Genomic DNA, 22148 nt, shown 5'->3' with positions numbered 1-22148 from the left:
AATTTTGTATTTCGTCTTTTTATAAGATAATTTTGTATTTCGTAATTTGCCATTTACTACTTTTTTTTGCTATGGAGTGTGAATAGCTCGGTTTTTTTATTTTTGTTAGCTGTACCAATTAGACAAATTCTCACGAGTGAACCAATTAAGACGTGCTAGTAAGTCATAACTTCATATATATATATATATATATATATATAAAAGCATACATATATATATTAAAATCAAATTTTCATGCACTCAAGTATACTCTTGTACTATAAAAATAGCTCCGATTGTGAGAAACCTACCAATATTTGTGAAAATCACTGCTATTTACTTAATTGCAACAGTTTTTTTCTTTAATATTGAGTATATATTAACGACTTTAAAGCGAAGCTAACAAAATTATGTAATTTTATTCGTTCTAGCAAAATTTAGGCGTACAAATTAATTTTTTTAGTGTTTTATTTTATGTTTCTTAAAATCACAAGCAATTAACTGCAACTTTATTTTCTTGTGTAGTTCAACAATTTAGGTAAGAATTCGAGAATTTGGATTTTTAATTTCTCAATGGAAGTCAAGAATTAAATATCAATATATTGTAAATCCAAACGATATTAAATATCTCCGTCATCTTTTATAAACATTTTCAAAATACAAAATATGTCATATACTTGATTCGATAGGAACAAAAATACCAAGAACAATACTCATAATCAAATTTAAAAATAAAAACAACTTAATTATTAATTTAAATGATTTTAATAAATTTATGGATTTCATCGTAAAAATGAAATCCCAAAGCGATATTTTAATCCTAAAGTTATATCTTATCTTGTTTGTTGACACTGAAACCATCAACGTGCTTCGACCATGTATGACTCTTAGAAAATACTCTATCTGTTAGAAACTATGCCAAGTGTTCAATGCCTTTTGGAGGGAAAAAGAAGGAAAAGGATGAATGCATAATGGTAACTCCCACATCGATCAGTCTATAAAAGATAAGAGGGAGATGTGAGTATAAAGTAGGTGATGGAAGGATTGGAAAAGCATACCTTTCTCGGCCTTTTGGCTAAGATCAAGTGTAGTATCTGTTCTTATCAGTTTAATATCTGATACGTGGGCCATCGGCCCACATGATATTAAATTTATTTTTCTAGGGGGAGGGCCCATCACAATAGCTTGCTATTGGGGCTTTCGAGCGTCGCCCTTGCGTTGCACTACTGCTTGGGCCTGGCGCACCCCTCCAATTTTTAAGACCCAAATATTTTCATTGCTCCAGATCCGTTCGATGCTTTCTTTTAAACTGACGTATTAAAATTTATGTATTTCTAGAAGAGTGAGTTTGTTTTAATTGGGATACACCGGAGTGTTTGTAAAACAAAAAAGGTTGGGGATTTTAGTATTTAAAGGAATGAAATGCTGTGGTTTTCTTATTGTGTTTGGAATACACAAAAGTTTAATAATTTTATATAATAAAATAAAATGTTCTGAAGGGTGTACTCTTACAATTATGTATGTGTCTTTTTTTCTTCTTCTAAATAATAAAAATACATGTAAAATCTTAGCGCACCTATGAAGCTAAAGCCTAATCCCATGGTAGACAGGTTTTTCTTTTACTATTATTATTATATATTAATATTGATAGATCATAAATTAAAGATTAAATTCAAAGTTGTATACTTTCTAGTTGGATTAAAACTTCAAATTAGATGATGTTTTAGATACAAATTTAGAATAAAAATTAAAAATGTAGTTTTTCTTCCATGTATGTTTGATTTTTAGCTTTTGTTTAGTTAAATCTGACAATTTTTCTTTTTTTTTATTTTTTGTATTTATTCGGTTTTATTTTGTGGCCAGAGTTACTAATTTGGCCTTCATTTTTTTGCCTCCTATTCCAAGCTGACATTTTATATTATGGTGAGACAATCAACATAATATCAAAAAGATGCTATTGGATTATTAAGTCTTTGTCACATTATCTTGCTTTTGAGTTTAAATACGATACATTGAGTATACTATTTCTAGTTGAAGTGTAATTAATTTGCTAGTATATATCGTCTATATATATCATTTGCCTAACAAAGCTTGCAAGCTTGGAGGTTAAGCATTGGTAGGGTGTCTAGTCGCACATGGCGCTCGAGTTAGTATTGAGTCTACGAGTAATTAACCAATAGTAAATAATATGGCATTTTGGCTTGTTGACCAATGAATTTTGGTTGGTTATATATAATAGCAAAGTGTAATTGTCTCTTGATGTCATAATTATCCTTCATAATTTTATGGAACCGTCGGGTTAATTTGATGAGTGGTTACACCATTATTACTGCAACATGTGTTTAGTTGGATCATCCTTAAATTCTCAACTTCTCCTTTATGACCTATCCATTACGAACTTAGACGACTTCAACTTCAATCACTATGAGAAACTCCTATGGGTCCTCTAGGCTCTTCCCATGGGCCCTCTTAGCTCTACTACACCATTTCCATGAGTTCACTAAATTCTTCTAGATTCACCTATGAGTTCTCTAAGGTTATCTACGCTTACCCGCATGGATTCTTTAAGCTCTTTCCATGGTTCATTTGAGCTTACTCTAAACTCCCTTTCGGTATACTAAGCTTCATTGGACTTTTTCTATAGATTCTCTAAGTTATTCCATGGGTTCTCTTAACTCTACAGAGTCTAAGCTCTCTTGTGGATTCACTGAGCTTTCCTTTTGGGTTCTTCGAGTTTTCATTCATTCACCCGATGGGTCCTCTAAGCTATTCTAAACTTGTCACATGGTCTCTTTAAGCTCTTTTATGCACTCCATGGGTACTATGAGCGCGTTTCGTCTAAGGAGTTGGAAAGTAAGAGTATAGAACTCCACTTCTAGTTTGCCTCAAAAGGTTGGTGGATCCCATTATTAAAAAAAAACATTAACTTTATATCTTATCAACTCTTTACATTGTAAACTCAAGAGTTCACAACTTCTTAGGGGCGTTTGGGACATGAAGTGAGTTATTATAATTTGTGCTTATTATAGTCTATGAGTTATTATACTCTGTGTTTGGGGTATAGATTATTATAGTCTGGGTTATTATAATATGTGTTTGGGGTATAGATTACTATATTTGACTTCTATTGCATACTTTTTTTTTTTTTGCCAATCTACAATTTCCTTTAAATGATCATTTGCAATCTTCATCGCATTCCTGATCACCTCTACCATTTCATAACGTTGGCTACCTCGTTTCCTCTTACTTCTACTTGAACATTTATATACTCAAGTTTTATTTAGAACATTTATCTACTCAAGTTCTATTTATTATTTATTGTAATATGACAAGTAGGAGTTTGAAGATTTGAATTTTTAATTTCAAAGGGAGAATACATACCAATTATCAAATTGAGTTATATCAATTAACTGCACCTTGATTGTCAACATATATTATTAGTTAAAAGTATATACAATATCCTTAAACTTTGAAGTATATTTCATTTATGTTTCTCAAGTTTGAAAATTTTAATTATAACTTTGAATCTTGATAAGATATAAATTGATACGATTGATCAAAATATACTTTAAAATTAACATGCACTAATCCAACTAATCCATATCCTTATGATACTAAAATTAGCATGATTATAAAATTTGTAGAAGATAAATTTTGTCATACATTTATAACATCATTTACAAAAATTGAAAGAAAAAAAAAAAGCAAAAGTAATGTTACCATAAAATATGATATCAATTTCTCCTAAACTTGGAACTCTCAATTTCATCAAAATCCTTTTTTCATTTTCTTTCTTCAATAGCTTCCCATAAAGATAAATATGTCCTTAAAACCCTTAATGGTCCCACCTACTTTATTTTATCACGAGCAAATTAATTAATTAATTGGTTAGCAAATTAATTAATTAATTGGTTAGCAAATTAATTAATTAACTGGTTATGAAGTTTGGTTATGGAGTTGGTAAAGAATATATTAAGATTTTCTTTTCAAGGATGGTTTCACATATGGTTAGGATTTATTCCTTATATATTAATAATATCTTGTATGAGAAGTTATGCGAAGAAAAAGTATAAAAGCTTTTTTACGGTGAGTTTCTGGTTGAAGTTCTTCATGAAAAATAATACGAAAGACCGATAGAAGAATCATCAAGTCGTTCGGGGCTTGAGTTGAATACATCATATATAGATTTGAGATTAAGGGGAGATAAGGGGGAGATATTCTGTCATTCTTATGAGTTATGACTATTATGTTCTTACATATTTCGTTCTGTTGCAACAATTCTAGGACAACACGGTGATAAATGTGCAGAATGTTGTATCTCCAGTCATAATTATGTATTCAACAATTATTACATGCACAATATATAGAATCTTCTATCCTGGGCAAACAACTCCCAGATGTAGATGCGTATTCATCAAATTGAGTTAACAAGTGTTGATGTGTTGTTTGTTTTCTTTCATATTACTATAGTTTAGAACTTCATATTCAATTGTGTGAACAACTCACTAAAACAGTCCATATTTCACGTTCCTTTTTTTCCTTTTTTTTGCCCTAATCTATGAAACCCAGTAATTATTGAACCCAAATTTGAATCAATTTTATCTTTTTTCACTAAACAGTATCCCAAATCCATAAATCCTTTCAATTCTTCAAATTCTAAGTCGGATAAACTCTTACTTAGCCATTTCCTCTTTTTCGTTCTTCTAATTTATTTCCATTCCCTTCCAATTTCTTTTCTTCATTTCCTCTAAACTGGTTTTCAACTTTTTGTTGGAGTTAATGGTGGCTTCGAGTTAAGAAATCCTTCGAGTTTAGAAGATAATCGCTTTGAGATCTCATATTCATTACTTGCTTTACCGACTCAAAGTTAAAGGAAGTTTTATGGGGAATAGAAAATTAAAGAAGTAAAAAATTCAGATTTGAGTAAATCTGACTATAGTGAAACCCAACCAACTACATTTCAGTACATCATCATGCAAATAAAAATTCAGGAGTGAGACGAGACTGATGAACCAAAAGCAAGTGGATCTGCATCAACCTCGTGGAGGACTCGATCTCCATAGCCACACTTTGGATGCGGTCACGTAAGCTTCTAAAATCTTAAAGTTGAGCTCTGAAATGCTCGAATTGCTTCTCCACCAAAGAAGGTGAGGGAAGGGTGTCGGTGGAAGTGCCGGCCATAGTGGGAGAGGAATAGAACAAAGAAATACCCCTAGTGGGAGAGGAACATAATGAAGAACTCCTTAACTTCTCTCTATTTCATTCATTACCCCAAACACTTCCTATGAGTTCACTTTAAGTTCTCTTCATGTGTCATGTAAGCTTCCTTATGCTCCGCTCATGGGTATTTGAACTCTAATAGGTTTTTCATGGATAAGATAAGCTCACTCAGAGCTCTCCACTGATTTGCAAAGCCCCACTAAGCTTAGGCCTTCAATGTTTAGGCTTCTCTAGGCTTAATACATACTATCCTCATCAACTGTGTAGCTATTTTTAGGCTTAGGTCCTCTTAGGCTTCTTTACATGCCTAAGTTTCTCTAGGTTCAAACCCTCCTAAGCGTCCTCTTTGACTCCTTAAGGGACTATACTTAGACTTCGCTTATCTCATAAAATCTATTTGTACAAACACGTTTCAAATTATATAAAAACAAAGATGAGTACAATAGGATTACAATAAGAAAAAAAAATAAAAACTCGACAAATCAAATCAAACTAAGTTGATCCGAGAAATTTTAGTTCCATTTTTAAGTAAGGCATTGAATTATCATGGACTTTTCTTTTCAATTTGGTTTGAAGACCATTGGAAATCGAAGTGAACCAAAGCCTATGAATAACCATTAAAAAAGTGTGCATGGATGATGAGTAATTACTAATTTACTAATAAAACCTATATAACAAAAAATGGATTTGTCTGTTATTAGCATTGTTGTGGCAGAAATAATTTATTAATAAAGGAGATTTTGGCCATAACTATATGTTACAGTTTTGCACCAAAAAGGATAAATTTTCTTGCTCTAACCTATTAATTATAAACTTTATAAGCCAATTCAATGCTTCAAATTGCCTCTAGGAACTCACATGGTAGATATTGGGGCCGAACTCTAAAACCAAACAAAACAAGACCAATTAAAAATTAAACTCTTAGAAGGTGTTTAGAGAGTTGAAATATAATCAAGATTATTGGAGATAAAAGAAGTGTTAGAATGCGTGTCGAATTGAATATAAAACAAAAATACAATCTTAAAACATAAAAACAATAAAAAAAAAAGGATTTAATTAAAAATGTCATAACCAAATGAGTTTTTAAGAACAATTTAGACTCAAAACGTCAATCCAAATTCCCATTTCATTTCAATGCAATTATTAGTTTTTCAATAGCTCCTAATTTTATCCATGATTGAAAATTAATTTAATTATTGGGTTGAAGACCATTAGTGAGAAAAGAAAAATAGTAGCAAGTAAAAGAGAAGTAGAAAGGAGAAAAAATAAAAAGAGAAAGAAAAGCAGAGCTTCCCACATCAGGGAAGCAATGGTTCCCACATCGAATAGTCTGCGTTAGACGGAGGCTTAATTTGAGAATAAAAAGGATGGCCGAAGCCTTTCAAAAGCATACCTTTCTCGGCCTTTTGGCTAAGATCAAGTGTAGTATCTGTTCTTATCAGTTTAATATCTGATACGTGGGCCATCGGCCCACACGATATTAAATTTATTTTTCTAGGGGGAGGGCCCATCACAATAGCTTGCTATTGGGGCTTTCGAGCGTCGCCCTTGCGTTGCACTACTGCTTGGGCCTGGCGCACCCCTCCAATTTCAAAGCCCAAACATTACATCAACAAACCTCTCGTATGTTTAGACCGAACTTTTATCACTTAGCAATTCCGCGAATTGGCAAAGTACTGTTTAAAAATGAACTCTCAATTTCATGTTTCGTATCCATTTTAATGTCAATTTTATTTTGTCGCAAATTTCAAGTGAATCGCCAAGAAGAAGAAGATCAAAATCCAAACTCAAAGAGTACAGTTACAAATTATACAAACTTATATAACATTTAAATCCAAGACTCCACATAAAGTTCAAGAGAAATTTCAAATCTCCTTACATATTTAGTGCAGTTTCGTAACCAGAGGTAGCCAATTTGTTAACCAAAGCAAGTGCATTACTCGTAATATAACCAACTTTCACCACTCGATTTCTTAGCAAACTCACTACTTTTCCCCTTTCACCTTCAAATCCTTCAACGCAAGTATCTTCATCCGTCAGCGCAGCGCTGACCCACGTCGTTAGATCCCCCATTTGTGAGTCAAAATTCCTCCTACTCAATCTTCTAAGAACCCCAAGCGACCTGTGAAGCTCATCAATGGCGGCGTCAAACACTTCCACACAGTCCAAAACTGCTGCCCTGTTTCTACCCTTCATCCTCTTGTTGTTCTTCAACCTCCCCAGGAGTGCTGCCACTTTTTTTGCCTCTGTTATCGTCACCGACACCCCCGCTCGAGCCCATTTTGTGGGGCTGCGCTTGGCAGTGCTTGAAAATGGCGACAGGGACTGAATGCAGAGATCTTGGTGTAGTGTTACCCTGCAGGCTTCTTGGACATAGCTCGTTTTGGCGGAGTGGGTTAGCCATGGGAGAATGGAGATGAGGGCCAAAAGGGCTGCGATTGATGCTCTTGTACTGGGTGGACGCATCATATTTGATGAAATGTCTGAAAGAAGTGAAAAAGGTATGTGGGGATAGAAGATAAATTTCGATGAAATCAGTATATAGTGGGTTGATTTGTGAACGAGATTGAGATTAATGTGGGGATTAATGAGATTATGGGTCGATTATATAGTGGGGAAAAGGGTATTGGGGTGACTTGAAAAGTTCATTTTGGATAACTTTTTGCAGGTTTTTGCTATAAATTAGGCGTGGAGATGGTGAATGCATTGAAGAAGGGGAGAAGAAGTAGTGATGAAGTGAAATAAGTTAAGAAGGTGAAGAACATGTGAATGGCAGGTGAGTTCTCATGAACTTTAGAATAAAGGAAATCTTGGAAAATTTGGTATCTGTCTCACCAGAATTTACTATACGTCTTTGACTTGTAGATCATGAAATTTCTGTACATAGATTAAACTTCTAACCAAAAAGAAGTTCACGTGGGGAAAATTATTTACTTGAATATGGGAAAACAAAAGATTTACCCTATCATATTACCTATTTGTAATTAGCTTGAGTGATGAGGATAATGGGCGTTTCACTAGTTTCAAACGGATCTATTACTCTACAAGGCCAAGAAGGTTCGGCAAGCAATCATTTTTCAACTAGAAATTTAGATAGGTTTGGTTCAACCTTCATTTCATTACAAGCTAAAACCCCTTCGGGGACCTCCGATAATATTGGGACGATACGGAAAGGATTAACATAGCCCCACACAATTCATTACGAGCTTTCGAGTCATAAAGCTTCATTTGAAGCTTTGGAGATCACATTTGTAAGCTTGAAGTCGAGAATGGAGTTGCCTTTGGTAAGAGTTTGGCAAGCACTTACAACTTGATATATTATTTTAGTTTCATAAGCTCTTGAGTGTATATTCAACTTCTAATTATCTGTTTCAAGTTTAGATAATTAAGTATAAGAGTTACCAAACATGTCAATCATACCTACTTTTTTAATAAGCTTTGGGCAGGTTTCTTTTGTGGGGTGGCTGTAGATACCCACTAATTTTGCTTTTTAAAAAAATCAGATTATGATGAATGAAATTTGAATTTTTCATGTTCAAGACTTTCTTTCAGAATTCCAAAATAATACTCTGTTGTTTTAAGTTTTCTTACCATTTATATGGTAGATTCCAACACAGCCATTCGATTAATCGACTCTTGATTAAGTTGGGTTGTCCATTGATTCAATCTAAAACTAGAATTTCAAACAGGGTTGTCCATTGATTCAATCTAAAACTAGAATTTCAAACTTTGCTGCAAGATCGTTGATCTTGAGAGGTAATTTAGTTCTTGGTCAATATGAATTTTGCTTATAATTTATTTAATTCAAGGGTTCTAACTTAAACAAAAAAAACTTGGAACTTTTGAGCGGAGAATTAGGACTACTTTTTCATTTCCTATGGAACATTTGGTATCTATTTACCATAATTTACAATATGAGAGTTCTATACATGGATTGGACTAACCAAAAAGTAGTTCAGTTGGGGGAAATTTATTCACTATGAGAAAACCAAAAAGTATACCCTATTCTTTAAAGGAAAAAAACCTTATTATTTCATAGTTGTGCTTGTTCGTAACGGGCTATAGGAAGGTATTAGCAGTAAAAAATGTCTCCATGATTGAAATTCGAGAGCATTAACCATCGAATAGGTTTGGTACAACCTCAAATTAAAGCTAGATGATCAATTAGCACGAAACAAAAGAGGAGTTGAAGTGATTTGGTTGGTTGGAAAGTTTCCAGCATTACAAAAGTATGAATTAGAAAATGACAATGAATTTGAGAGCTTTACATGTTCACTTAGATTTTCATCAGGACCATCATTAGAAAATGAAAATGATAATGTAAGTCTTTCTGTGTACTAATTTAATTGATGTTGTGTCGGGAATTTAAAATAGATGTGAGCTATGTTAGCTCAGTAGAACATGCATCCACATGAATCTTGGCTTGGGGTGTGAGGTTGCTGCACTAGAATGTGGAGGTGTTATTGAGCTTCTAAGCGGATGCACTCGTTAACTTTTTTAAGGCATTTCTTATGAGAAACGAAAACTTCTTTTAAGTGTTGAAAGTAATTATAACGCAGAAAAAATGAGAATAAGATAGGTCCTGACAATCCTTCAATAATTAGTGATCAAAGTATAAGCTTCATTACCAGATAGTGTTCAAATTTCGTGGATTGCGTTTATTCACTTGGAGCAACAAGAGAAAGAATCTTATCAAAGTAAAAAGCAACTAATTCTTACAAACTCATAGCATGGCACATGTTATTTCCGAAGTGTGTGTTTTTCAATTTGAACGGAATAGAAAGAGTACAAAATGTCCTTGATTCTCATCACTACTTTTTACATACTTGTTCGGTGCATTTTTTTTTTTATAGAATGTAGCTTTTATTTTCTTCTCTATTTTCTAGTTTCGAGATCAAACCATCGACCTTTAGAATGATAATTGATGTAGGTAGGTTTAAACGAGTTGTTAAACAATAATTGACATGATCTTCCATCTTAAAAGTGGAAGATTCAATCTCACATTTCCACAATCGTTGTACTAAAAAAAATCTTCATTTTGTCTTTTAAAGATTGAGTTTTACACAGGGTTTAAACGAGCTGTTTTCAATACAATTTAAATTCAAAGAAGGATTTTTTATATTCAAATAAAAAATAATAACATTCTCTATAAGCCAAAAATATTATTAAAATGTTCGATTGTATTTTTAAAACTTTATTTTTAATATTAAAACACATATTATTCAATCTTATTATTGATTACAATGTGTGTGAATCAAACTTTTCACTTTTAAAAAAGAAAATCATATCAATTACTACTCAATTATCTTCACGTTGACACATTATATTTAAAAAACAAATGGACTAAATTATCGTATTTTGGGAATAGAGAGACTAATATTTTTCAATTTAAATATTACAAAACATTCCTTTCACGATTAACGAACCATATTTGCATAACAAATGAACATTATTCATTTTAAATTTAAAGAAATTGTAAAAAATAGAATATTTGATAAAATATTTACACTTCATAGAAAAATAATGTGTAATAAATTTTATCTTGTAGTAGTTCTGTTAAAGAAGTTTTTCAAGAATAATAAAAAATTACAAACTATTTACACTCTATGACAAAAAAAATTAACAAAAACTCATTGTACTTGATTTTGTCATAGAGTTTAAATAATTTGTCCATTTTGCCATTTTTGACAATTTTTCTTTATTAAATAGTTTGTCAATTATTTTTATTTTAAAAAAACTTTTATATAAAAGAAAAAACAAAAACATAATCTATAGTATATATAAAATGATGCAAGTGGAGAGATTTTTTAACCCCATATTACCCTTTCATTGTAACTTTTTTCAATATTGCTTTGGTGGTAATTTTGTCATTCACATAGATTGAATGTTTGTGCTCATTTTCATTACAACTTTTAATGTTTGCTTTAGTGGAAATGATTTTTTTTTTAACTTTTCATCTTTTTATTATAACCTTTCTCAAAACTTAAAAATTCTCATTTATTCAAACTCATTCATATTCCTTTCTCCCTTAATCTTCTATTTCCCGGCTATTTACATTTTCTTCTCTCATATTAACTCTTATGTATTCCTTTCAACCTTTCAAATTCTTCATTTGGGTATAAATATCTCATTCATTCATATTCACAAGCCCACAACAAGATGTTAATGGTGGAGAATAAATCATAATTTTCTATTATTTTCTTTTCTTATTTTGTTGTCTATTTTTTTTTATATATATAGAAGTATGCTTGTGCATATTCCTTCATCAATAGGTCTTTTTTAGTATACAACAAACGTTGGGGAAACTTAAACAAAAAACTTTTGACATATATGTGTGTGTTTATGATCTTTATATTTAAATCATGTAATATTGAGATTTTTTTTAATGTAACCATGAGAATCTTACTCATGTTTTTTTCTTCATTTAATTTTTTTATTAAAACTATTTTATTAGTAAAATGGGTGAGTGACTTATATTTTGATTTTGTTCATACAATGTAAGTATTGCTGGAATTTATTAAGTATACATAAAGATAATAAAATGTATAAAGTAAGAAATATTAAAGTATTTTCTTTAAACTTTTTACCTACAAAATCATTAAAAAAAATGATATAATAAAAATTAAGTTGTTCAAATACTAATCAATAATTTACCTAATGACATCTTTTAGCAAAAAAAAATTATAATATAACTATGATATTTATTTTATTGAATTCTTTGTTTTTATACTAACGATGCATTCCTATATGATTGAAATATCAAATTTCATATTTGCATTAAAAAAGTATAATTCAATTTTTAATTATAATTAAACTAAAAAAAATATGTTTTGAGTTAGTATATTACGATATTTTTAAATGTATTATTCATTTTCCACTCATTACTTGTAAATATAAAAAAATAAAAAATAAAAATATTGAAATGACTGTTTTAATTTTATAAAGTTAAGGTAAACCTATAATTTTTTCGTGTGTGATATCGTTTTCTAACATTTAAAAATGGAGAGACTAAAGTGGAATATTCAAAAGTTTAGAGGTGTTATATGAAATAAAGTACAAAGATGAAGGGGGCAGGCAAAAAAGATTTGGAACCCATTAAATAATCTCCAGGATATTACAATGCAACGCGATACAGATTATCGTAACCGTACCATATATTTACTTGTTCCACCAACTTTCCATCTCAAAACCCTAACTTTTCACACTCCGCTCGCCTCTTCGTTCCGTCATCAACAGATCGGATTCGAGGTAACCTTCAATCAAACGCTGAATCTGTATTGATTTATTGGATTACACAATGCTCTTCCTGTTTTTTTTTATTTATTTATTATTATTTGAGAATTAAATTTCGCCGTTTCTGATTTGTTTTTCTTCGTTAATTATGAGGTATAATCGGTTTTATATTTTCAGGGAAAATGAGTAGCCGTGCTAGCAGAACGGTCTATGTCGGAAATCTTCCGGGTGATATTCGTGAAAAAGAAGTGGAAGATTTATTTTACAAGGTAATTCATCGTAATTTTTGTATTCGCGCTATGTTTCTTGGCGCCTTTGTGGATATTGTTTTCTTTATGGTTTGAGTTTTTTTAGGTAGACTGCAGTTTTTTAGAGTATCTGACTACATCTTTATCATGGGCATATAGAGTGTAAGTGGGATCTTATGTAGTAGGAGGGCAAGCCTAGGATGCTCGATGTTTTGATTTCGATAATTGTGAGGACCTTGTAACTTATGTGGCTACCTTACAAATGTGGTAGTGATTCTCACCTTTAAATTAGAGGTTTTTTCTTTCTTCCCCTTCTCCCTTTAAGGAGCCTGCCTTCTCCTCCCTTTGGAAGGTTTAAATTCCTATGAAAGTGAAATGATTTACTATAAGTTTTGTATTGGAAGGTGAATACTGAGTAACTTCTCCATAGACTATGAAAGTGAAATGATTTCTTTGGTGTCCCGCTGCAATGGTTTGATGTTCATGACCTTCAGGTTTCTAACGCTATGATTAAGTAGGTATTCATGAACCCTCCTTTTAATGGAAAAAACGTTCTTGGCGGATTTGTTTCTTGCCATTATGTGGGGCGTTTAGCTTGAAAGGAATGACAGAATCTCTAAAGAGGTGGAGATGTCCGATGAGCTTTGTGTAGCGATTAGATCTAACTATTCTTTTGTGGGTGCATGTTTAATCAAGATTTTTGTAATTATCAATTTGCATCATTCTTTTTTACTATGATTTTTTGTTGAAATTAATTGTTTTTTTTGTCCAATGACCTGTATGTTAATTGGGATTCTCTCAATGAAAGCTCGGTTGTTTATTTTAAAAATAGTTTATGTATCTTGTGGATTTTCTTTCTTAAAGGTTCAAGATAATCTGAGACAGGTTAAAATAATTTTGGACTCAATTTTATGGAAGTAATTAATTATAATCTGTTATCGTTTGACATTTTTATGGTAGTATGGTCGCATAGCCCACATTGATCTCAAGGTTCCACCGAGACCACCTGGTTATGCATTTGTTGAGGTGAGCCTTTGGCACATGAAGGACTATATATTTGTATATTCTTTACCTTTTCAAATATTCATTAGTTATCTTATTGATATGGATTGAGTTAATGTAGTTTGAAGATGCCGAGGATGCTCAAGATGCGATTCGTGGCCGTGATGGCTATGATTTTGATGGGCATAGATTGCGTGTGAGGCACTAACTTAGTCTATTCCAATTGGTACAGAAATTGGTTGTTTTGTACTTCATTGCTTCACAGTTGTAATTTATGCATTGTTTGTGTTTCTAGGTGGAACTTGCCCATGGTGGTCGTGGTCATTCATCCTCTAGTGATCGCTACAGTAGTCATGGAGGTAGCCGAGGTGGGCGTGGAGTATCCCGCCGCTCTGATTATCGTGGTATATGATCATTTCTTATGTTCACCATGCAATGTTTTGACGTTGTGAACATTGGAATTGTAACATGTTTCTTATGTAAATGCAGTATTAGTCACAGGATTACCTTCTTCTGCTTCATGGCAAGACTTGAAGGTAAGCATCATTCTACTTGACATGAAGTGTATGTGCACAGGCACTATAGTTTTTCTGATCTTTGACCATCATATTATTTAATGTTGAAGGATCACATGCGACGAGCGGGGGATGTTTGTTTTTCCCAAGTGTTCCGCGATGGTAGTGGTAAGATACATAGTGATGAAGCTGATTTCAAATTCTCTATAATGTGGTGTTGAGAACTAAATAGCTATCCAACTCAATGTGCGGTAGGGACCACAGGGATTGTGGATTACACCAATTATGATGACATGAAGTATGCTGTAAGTTATCTTTATCTCTGTTCTAAGATTTTTTAAGTATTGAGGTTTAATGATTGGTTTGGCGATAAGTTATTTCTGTACTTGCATTGCAGATAAAGAAACTTGATGACTCTGAGTTCCGCAATGCATTTTCCCGGGCGTATGTTCGTGTATGAACTTAACTTCTTGGTCTATGAATTTTTTTTTTAGTGATTGCTTTCTTTTCTCTCATCTATTTTAATTTTCTTTTTGGTAGGTGAGAGAATATGATTCTAAGAGGGATCTCTCCAGGAGTCCTAGTCGTGGGCGGTCATACTCTAGAGGGAGGAGTTATAGTCGCAGCCGTAGTAGAGGCCGAAGTAGGAGCAAGAGCCACAGTAGGAGGTCAGTATATTTTTTTGCATCTAATATGTCTTGGGCTCTTGGTATTTCTGTCTTGTATTAATGATTCTATGTACTTTATGAGCAGCAAGTCTCCAAAAGCTAAATCTTCCCAACGGTCCCCTGTTAAATCTCGATCAAGGTCTGCTTCCCCCGCACGCTCACGTTCAAAATCATCATCTCTCTCAGGGTATGTACTCTCATTTTGTTAACTATAGTAGTTTACTGTTGTGATCTTTAAGCTTATTTTTATTATTATTTTTAATGAAATCTAACTGCAGCCGTTGTTTATGATATTTATATTTATATTTATATATTTGAGTTTGTTGTCACTTAAGCAGGGTCTGTTTGTTGCACCCGTCTTTCATTGGGCAGAATGTTAGACTGGGTGAAATAAACAACACTAAAGTACTGAAAGTGAACTAAATTCTTTTGTATTGCTCAAGCACGGGTCAGCAAGGGTTTAAAAATTAGCAATGGATTTGATATTACCTTTCTGGATGCTATGTTTTTGCATGCGGTGTTGTGGCTTGTACAATTCTCTTGAATGTGAAACCCACCTTTTTCTTCCAAAGTATTGGATGCATTCTTGGAATGGTGGAGATGAATACTGGACAAACTTCAAATTAGTCTGGGCAATGTATGGGACCCTCTAATGGAATGTTGGGTAAACTTTATCCTATTTGACTCAAGTTATTACTATTTTACATCTGATTCTGTTCTCTTTTTAATAAATCTTCGCCCTGGCCTTCCCCTTTATCAATTGTGAATATTTTTTCTCAACAGTTGGGATGGCTAAGAAATGAATCGATTTCTTTCATTCATTGTCCTTTTTGTGTGTGAAAATTACTTGTTTGTTTTTTAGATATGGAAATATGCGGCATTCTGGGGATTGGATATTAGGATCTTGATGGGATATGATTCAATTGCCTTCAATGCTTTTGGTTGAGAAGGTATGCTGTTTTTTAGATGGGCAGCTTTCAAAACCTTCTGGTACCTATGTTCTAATGCTTTTAGCAATGCAATGTCCATGGGTGCTAGATTGGGATCAAAGGAGATCATGGATTGCAATAATAGAGCTGGATATCTTGAACTAAGTGCTATTTGGACTTGGAAGTCATCATCACTTTCATTTACATTTTCTGCTGCAAGATTTGCCAAGCTATAGGATGCACTTTCTGGATTCATTGTGGACTTTTTGAGGCACAGTAGGGAAGAATGCTCCTCTCCAGTCCACTGGTGTCTCTATAATATATAGTTTCCTGGAGATTTAAGTTTTCTAATTTTAGGTCTTCACTTTTGGAGTCTTTTTAAGTTTTGTATTGGCATATGTTCTTCATAGTTGAACTACTAAAATATTATTTTTCCTTTTCTACTTATACGTTGTGGATGAGGCGTCAGGCTTTTGGATCAAAATTGGTAAAAGAGGTGAATTTTAAATTTGAGTTGTTTCTGGACCTTTTGCAGATCGCGATCAAGATCCAGGTCTCCAGTGCCCAATGTAAGTGATACCTGTTATACGAAGGGCTATTCCTTTGTGAATATTTGTTTATTTACTCTATTTGATATGTCTTGCATCTGCATATGGATATTGTTTACTTGGCAGCGTGAGAAACGTACTAGTAAAAGTCCCAAAAGGCGTGATGCTAGCAAAAGCCCTAGCAGGAGCAGAAGTAGGAGCAGAAGCAGGAGCCGAAGCAAGAGCAAGAGCAAGAGCAAGAGTCCTTCTCGGTAGAGCTTCTAGTGATTTTGTTTTCAATTATTTTGCAGTTATTCGCAGTCTTTTTTTGCTATTGATTTATTTGCTTGCGTCTTGTTAATAATAAGGTAGAAATTTGGTGATTGAACCCTTTGTTCTGACATTGAGTTTGTTTACAGATGAAGATGGAGGCCGAGATGTCCATTTCTACATGGATGGAGTGAAGTTGGAATCGAAGTATTGAACTGTGAACCTGTCAGGAATAGACTCCTATTAGACTTGAATAGTATCTATGTTTTGTTTGGACTTTTAATGTTTCCGCTATTTTATAGGATGTTCTCAGGCGAGAGTGAGAGATGCTTGAAATGTTCCCCCTAATTCACATTCTTAGCTTCTGTGGTTCTTAAAAACTTGTGATACTTTTAACATTTCGTACATCCCTCATGTTTAAAAGGTTCCGCAAACTACATTATACATAATTAAAAAACATGCATATTAAAAACTCAACATTATTAAGGTGGAATATACTTCTAGTATAGTCATGGCATCGACGAAGATAAAAATTGTACAACACTTGGAATTGCAAACTAAACCTCTGATGGTATCAAGATTTTTGAAGATACTGGAATTTCGACCGAAGCCCACATTTTCTGTACGTTGAGATGGAGTTTAGTTTTACAAACAAATTTGTGAAAATATCAATAAAATATTGATTTAGATGAATATACCTGAAAAACTTGAAAAAAAACAAAACAGAGAGAAGGTATATATAATTAGTAAATAAATCTTCTATCAATTTTGAATAGTGTACATGTCAACTATTTAAACATGGCAGTTCAATGTTGTGCCATCTCTTTCCACCCAAATGGCCCATATCCTCCCTCCTTTGTATTGTGAGCTATCACAATTTCAGAACGCCTTTTGCCCAGCAGAATATCAATTGGTCGCTGAAATTTACAATTAGACAACCAATTTCATTTCATATAACTCCGGAACTACAACATCTTTCTTCATCAAACTAGTGTATCTCATGGGAGTATCAGCTCCAGCTTGGGCAAATAACTCTACCACTGCAGGCAAGACACCGTAGTACCTTTTCAGTTTATCTGATAGAGGCTCAGTGCTATGCACATCTTGAACATGCCAAACATATACTGGAGGAATCAAATCGTCAACTGTTGCTTCCTGCCAGGCGTGTTGCCCATCCCTCATCTGGTGTTTGTACGCATAGCAGTTCCTAACCCGGTGACCTTTAGGCCCAACTTGAACCTCTGGACAATAGCCACATGTTTGTACAGCATACTTTTCCATGAGTTTTTCTGTTCCTGCAATCATTTTATCCCACAACCTCATGCCTCTCACAGCAGTCACTGAAGTGTCGAGCATTTCAAATTATAGTGAGTTACGTACAAAAGGTTGCAAAAGAATCAGGGAAATGAAAATCCAGGCTCCACTCCTGAATGACCCATTCAAAATTTTTGTGCTACTATGCTAAGTTGGTGAAAGGACTAAATAGACATAAGTTGTGCTAGATTGATCAGTGAAAGCTCTAAATGTAAACAATACTTACCTTTTAAATCGTCAGAACTGATGGATATCATATCCTTGCTCGTTTTTTTTCTCTCAGTCCAGAATCCAGATGTGTTAATGTCTTTCTGCATGGTAAAATACTTAGGAAACCTCCTCTCGAAGTCGATAGTCCTACCAGCAACATTATAAGCGGGACAAGTTCTTCGCCTTGTTGGGTACTCAGGGATGTCTACACCAGCTTGAATACACAATTCTACTAATGCTGTAATTCGATCTACTTCAAGCTGCTCATTATGTGAAACAGCTCTGCCAATACGGTCATATAAATGGAAAGATTCCACAGTAGGAAAGGCATGTTGCATTCCCCCGATTTCCCATGAGTGTTCTTTGTTTGGAGAGCTCCCTGCAACATTGCATGTTCTAATCTTATGCGGCGGATCACCAATATGAACATCTCCACAGACTCTAGACAAAGAAGTGAACAAGACATAATAAATTAAGATACAAAGGTGAAACTCTACTAGTATAGTGCATCAAACCCCAAATAACAATCAATTTAGACTTGTATGTCAACTTTTGGATCTTACTTGCAATAATATACAACGGTCCTCTTAATCACTGTTGATACACAAGACAAGAGTTCAGAAATGGCAGCATAAACTTCATGAGCAACTGGAACCAAGCTCTTGACCAGCAGACCATTGGCTGGAGGCTTCAGAGGGATCTCTTCCACAGTCTGCCTCTCCTTCTTTCTCAATCTTGCTTCACGTTTAAGTTCGTTTATACTTGTTACCAATGGCTTCCTCTCTGACTTCTTTGGCTTCTGCAGTAACACTGCAGAGCTACGATTTGTTGAGTACCATACAAATGGACGGTTGCTCGAATTCGTCGAGGTTGCAACAAACCTTTCTAAAGCCAACTCTCGCTCACGCACAAGATTCAGTAGTCTTCTACAAAACATTGGAAGTCTACCTATTGACCTACACCAATCAACAGTAATCAATTACGAACATTAAAATTGAAAACTTCTAAGCGAGACAAGAGAAGTCTAATCAGATTGTAAAAATAAAAGAAACCCTCTTGTTTATAAAGGGTCTAAATTCTACCACAAAATCCAGTTCCCATAATGGCTTCCGAAACATTGACGGGGAGTCATCCTCGAAAAGTCAGGCTTGTACTAAGTTCATTTTAAGTTGTTCAATCAGAAACACAACAAACCATGCCCAAATTAAGAGGGAAGGGAAGGAAAAAGTACCTGAAAGCATGATGAGAATACGAAGTGTGAATGATTCCGAACTGTTTCGAGATTCCAGAGTTTGAAACATCTGAAAAACAGTAACACGACGTAGCTAATGTTCTGTAATTTCTGATTGTGACGCGAAAATGGGCCCAGGTGTTGATTCTAGATTGGAACTAGCATAGGCAATTAGTAACGGTAATGTTAAGAATACTTGCTCCGGTAGGGATGGTGAGAGGAAGAAAGAAGGGAAATGTTCCGAAGGAGGTGTGCTGGAGCGAGGAGGGTCTGCCGGCGTAAGTCTTTAAAGAGAAAAGGGTTTTGAGGATGCAATGTCATGAAACGGTGGGAGGTGAAGATTGAAATATAATTTTAACTTATACCAATTTTATATATTTTTAAATTTTAATTATTTTGCAAAAATATTAAAAATATTAAGGAGTCTTTTAAAAAAAATATTACAAACTCAAAAAATATTTTAAAACAATTTCGAAAAGACCTAACAGGTAAGATACCAAAAATGTCCCATCAAGCAATGGACATAGATATAGTTACAATTTATTTTTTTAATTTAGAATTTATATTTGATTACTTTTTTTTTTCGAGATTTTTTATATACGATTTTTTTTTTTATAACTGTTTACTTTTTTTTCATTTAGATTGGATTTTTTTTTTAATTTTTTATATGTGATTTCAAAAAAAAAAAAAAGGTTTTGTTACCTTATCAAAGTTTTCCAAATATTAAACTACCAAGATTTTGATATAAAACTAACTAATTTTATATAATATTTTGTAAGGACAAGAAATTAGAAATATATATATATATATATATATATATATATATATATATATATATATATATATATATATATATAAAATTTGATACGAGATTTGAGAATACTCGTAAAGATTATTTGAATATCTATTTATTGAACCCAAAATAATGAATAAGTTAAAAATTTTGTAATTAAAAAAAAATTTAGATGGTCGATCTTTAACTAGAAAAATTGTTGAACATTTTCAATGATAGTGTTAGTTTGGTAGGAAGAAACCTCAAACCTGTTATTTCCAACGAGAAAACCTAATGTCTAAAGTATTAAAAACATCTAAGTTTAAAATTTGAATGATCCTCAATTAATATTAATAGACTCGATGAAACGTGGCATTTAACTAGATTTGGCCTTTTTAGCCTTTTCCCATTGTCTTCCTCATCCCAACGGTTTCCCTCGAGTCAGGAGGAGTGATACCATGTTGTTTCAGATTTGGCTAAAAATGATGATGAAAGCACTATGCTATTGATTGCATAAGTTTGTTTGGATTATTGATAAGCATAAACAAAATATTAAGTAACCTTTCTCAATCAGTTGGAGTCTGTTTTGATTAATTTGAGTTGAGTTGGCTGATTCAAGAACTGCTGTGTGGGTTAGAGTGACAAAACAAAGTGTAAAAAAGAAGGAATGATTGGAAGAAGAAGAAGAAGAAGAAGAAGAAGATAGGGGAGTGAAATTCAGAATTTAGTTGGTTTAGAGAGAAGGGAATTAAGCATGCAACACCAAGAAATAAGAATCAGACCTATTACGATTCCTTTTATTTTATTTACATCCACTTAATGGGTCTTTTTTTTTTCCCTTTTAAGTGTGGGGTTTAGGCTTCACGATTATGACAGTGCATTGAGCATGATGGGCGCAATAATCACTCACACTCCCTAACAATGCCCTGCACAAAATCACCTGTTAACCACTTCTCCAATTCTGACTACACAAAATAAAACTATGCTTTACAATATCAAATAACTTCTAAAATTTTGAATCTCATTTTTAATGTAAAAGTAAAATAACCTTTTAATGGCTCCATAGCCATGGCTTCCCACCACCAACATAGAAGCACCATATTTATTAACACCCTCACACAATACATTCCTAGCATCTCCTTCTTCAACCTCGAACTCAACATCGCAAACCTACAAACAAAATTTCACCCAAAATTAATCCACCTCCATAATCAAAATCAACCACAATCACAAATATTCTTTCTCTCTGTTTTACCGATCTAGTCGCGCAGATCTCTTTCGCTTTCTTCATGATATTCCCTGCTTTATTCTTCAAATTCTGATCCAATACTTGGTACAATCCAGGAGCAGATCCCAAAAACGCTGATTAATTAATAATTATAATTAAAAAAAAAACACAATAGATCGTTGAATTATTGGATGAGACTTGAAACTGAGAAATGAATGTACAGAGATTGAGGAGGAGGAGGAGGAGGAGGAGGAGGATCGATGGATATTAGGATATAGATCTTACTTCCTGGACCGGAGATATCGAGGTAGATTTCGGGAATTGGCTTGGCGTGGAGGAGGATGAGCTTGAAGAGAGGTGGATTTATGGTTGATGAGAAGAAGTGGTTTAATGTCCACTCCAGAGCGCCGATTGCGTATTCACTTTCGTCGATTCCGATTAACATCACAGGCTTCTTCGTCGTCGTCGTTGCCGCCATTGGAGCTGTTCCTCTTTGAAACGGTTTGAATTGGAAAAGACGAGGAAGAAGAAGCAGCCCTTACGAGTTCCTTTTTTCTTTCTTCTTCTTCTTCTTCCTCTTTCGATTTTTGGTTTTTAGAAGGTGAGCTTGTCTACGTGGCAGGCCATGTCAGGAGCTCTGTCATGAAAACATGAGCGACTCTTACATGTCTTTGAAAAGCTTTGACACGCCTGCCCACGTGGCGTGGCAACTAATGAGTAAGTTTCTATATCTGGATTCACATGTCATACTTATATAAGATGTCAACAGACCTTTGTTAAGTGGCTGACGATAGGTTTTAGA

At 33.5% G+C, this 22148-nt stretch overlaps 4 protein-coding genes and 2 non-coding genes across 16 annotated transcripts; 3 read left to right on the top strand and 3 right to left on the bottom strand.

The window, feature by feature from the left end:
• The first annotated feature begins 1033 nt into the window (after nt 1-1033).
• LOC127144324 (U2 spliceosomal RNA) lies at nt 1034-1229 on the top strand. Its single transcript, XR_007815976.1, has one exon. It is a non-coding gene; the product is annotated as a U2 spliceosomal RNA (small nuclear RNA).
• A 5359-nt stretch (nt 1230-6588) lies between these two features.
• LOC127144326 (U2 spliceosomal RNA) lies at nt 6589-6784 on the top strand. The gene has a single exon (XR_007815979.1). It is a non-coding gene; the product is annotated as a U2 spliceosomal RNA (small nuclear RNA).
• A 191-nt stretch (nt 6785-6975) lies between these two features.
• Nucleotides 6976-7902, bottom strand: LOC103492810 (pectinesterase inhibitor 6). Its single transcript, XM_008453345.3, has one exon. It carries the CDS (start codon nt 7666-7668, stop codon nt 7075-7077), a length of 594 nt encoding a protein of 197 aa, XP_008451567.2. The 5' UTR covers nt 7669-7902; the 3' UTR covers nt 6976-7074.
• Nucleotides 7903-12281: 4379 nt separating this feature from the next.
• Nucleotides 12282-16989, top strand: LOC103492811 (serine/arginine-rich-splicing factor SR34-like). Of its 8 annotated transcripts, XR_007822263.1 has the most exons (16): nt 12282-12447; nt 12610-12701; nt 13641-13706; nt 13804-13878; nt 13978-14086; nt 14172-14218; nt 14308-14365; nt 14453-14502; nt 14595-14651; nt 14738-14865; nt 14951-15052; nt 15438-15529; nt 15728-15815; nt 15904-16151; nt 16330-16363; nt 16469-16584. XR_007822263.1 is itself a non-coding variant. In XM_008453347.3 (14 exons), exons 2-14 carry the CDS (start codon nt 12615-12617, stop codon nt 16742-16744), a joined length of 933 nt encoding a protein of 310 aa, XP_008451569.1. In that variant the 5' UTR covers nt 12282-12447; nt 12610-12614; the 3' UTR covers nt 16745-16989. The 8 variants fall into 8 exon arrangements, 4 of the variants coding, with proteins under 4 accessions (XP_008451569.1, XP_008451568.1, XP_050943291.1 ...); XR_538330.3 differs by lacking the exons at nt 15438-15529; nt 15904-16151; XR_007822261.1 differs by lacking the exons at nt 16330-16363; nt 16469-16584 and having other exon boundaries at nt 15904-16241.
• A 309-nt stretch (nt 16990-17298) lies between these two features.
• Nucleotides 17299-19689, bottom strand: LOC103492813 (APO protein 3, mitochondrial-like). 2 transcript variants are annotated; one of them, XM_051087318.1, is made up of 4 exons: nt 19347-19689; nt 18679-19071; nt 18132-18556; nt 17299-17886 (listed from the first exon to the last, which is right to left on the bottom strand). In XM_051087318.1, the coding sequence occupies exons 2-4, from the start codon at nt 19050-19052 to the stop codon at nt 17522-17524; spliced, it is 1164 nt and encodes a 387-aa protein (XP_050943275.1). In that variant the 5' UTR covers nt 19053-19071; nt 19347-19689; the 3' UTR covers nt 17299-17521. The 2 variants fall into 2 exon arrangements, with proteins under 2 accessions (XP_050943275.1, XP_008451572.2); XM_008453350.3 differs by having other exon boundaries at nt 17299-17931; nt 19347-19681.
• Nucleotides 19690-20888: 1199 nt separating this feature from the next.
• On the bottom strand, nt 20889-21938 carry LOC103492818 (universal stress protein A-like protein). 3 transcript variants are annotated; one of them, XM_051087312.1, is made up of 4 exons: nt 21632-21938; nt 21374-21480; nt 21167-21288; nt 20889-21033 (listed from the first exon to the last, which is right to left on the bottom strand). In XM_051087312.1, the coding sequence occupies exons 1-4, from the start codon at nt 21822-21824 to the stop codon at nt 21021-21023; spliced, it is 435 nt and encodes a 144-aa protein (XP_050943269.1). In that variant the 5' UTR covers nt 21825-21938; the 3' UTR covers nt 20889-21020. The 3 variants fall into 3 exon arrangements, with proteins under 3 accessions (XP_050943269.1, XP_008451580.2, XP_008451581.2); XM_008453358.3 differs by having other exon boundaries at nt 20889-21044; nt 21632-21937; XM_008453359.3 differs by having other exon boundaries at nt 20889-21044; nt 21374-21447; nt 21632-21937.
• Between the last annotated feature and the right edge of the window lie 210 nt (nt 21939-22148).

The sequence above is a fragment of the Cucumis melo genome, chromosome 1 (genome assembly GCF_025177605.1).
Source record: "Cucumis melo cultivar AY chromosome 1, USDA_Cmelo_AY_1.0, whole genome shotgun sequence".
Taxonomy (NCBI): domain Eukaryota; kingdom Viridiplantae; phylum Streptophyta; class Magnoliopsida; order Cucurbitales; family Cucurbitaceae; genus Cucumis; species Cucumis melo.
Note: the sequence above shows the minus strand (reverse complement) of the source record. Positions and strands in the feature narration are given on the sequence as shown.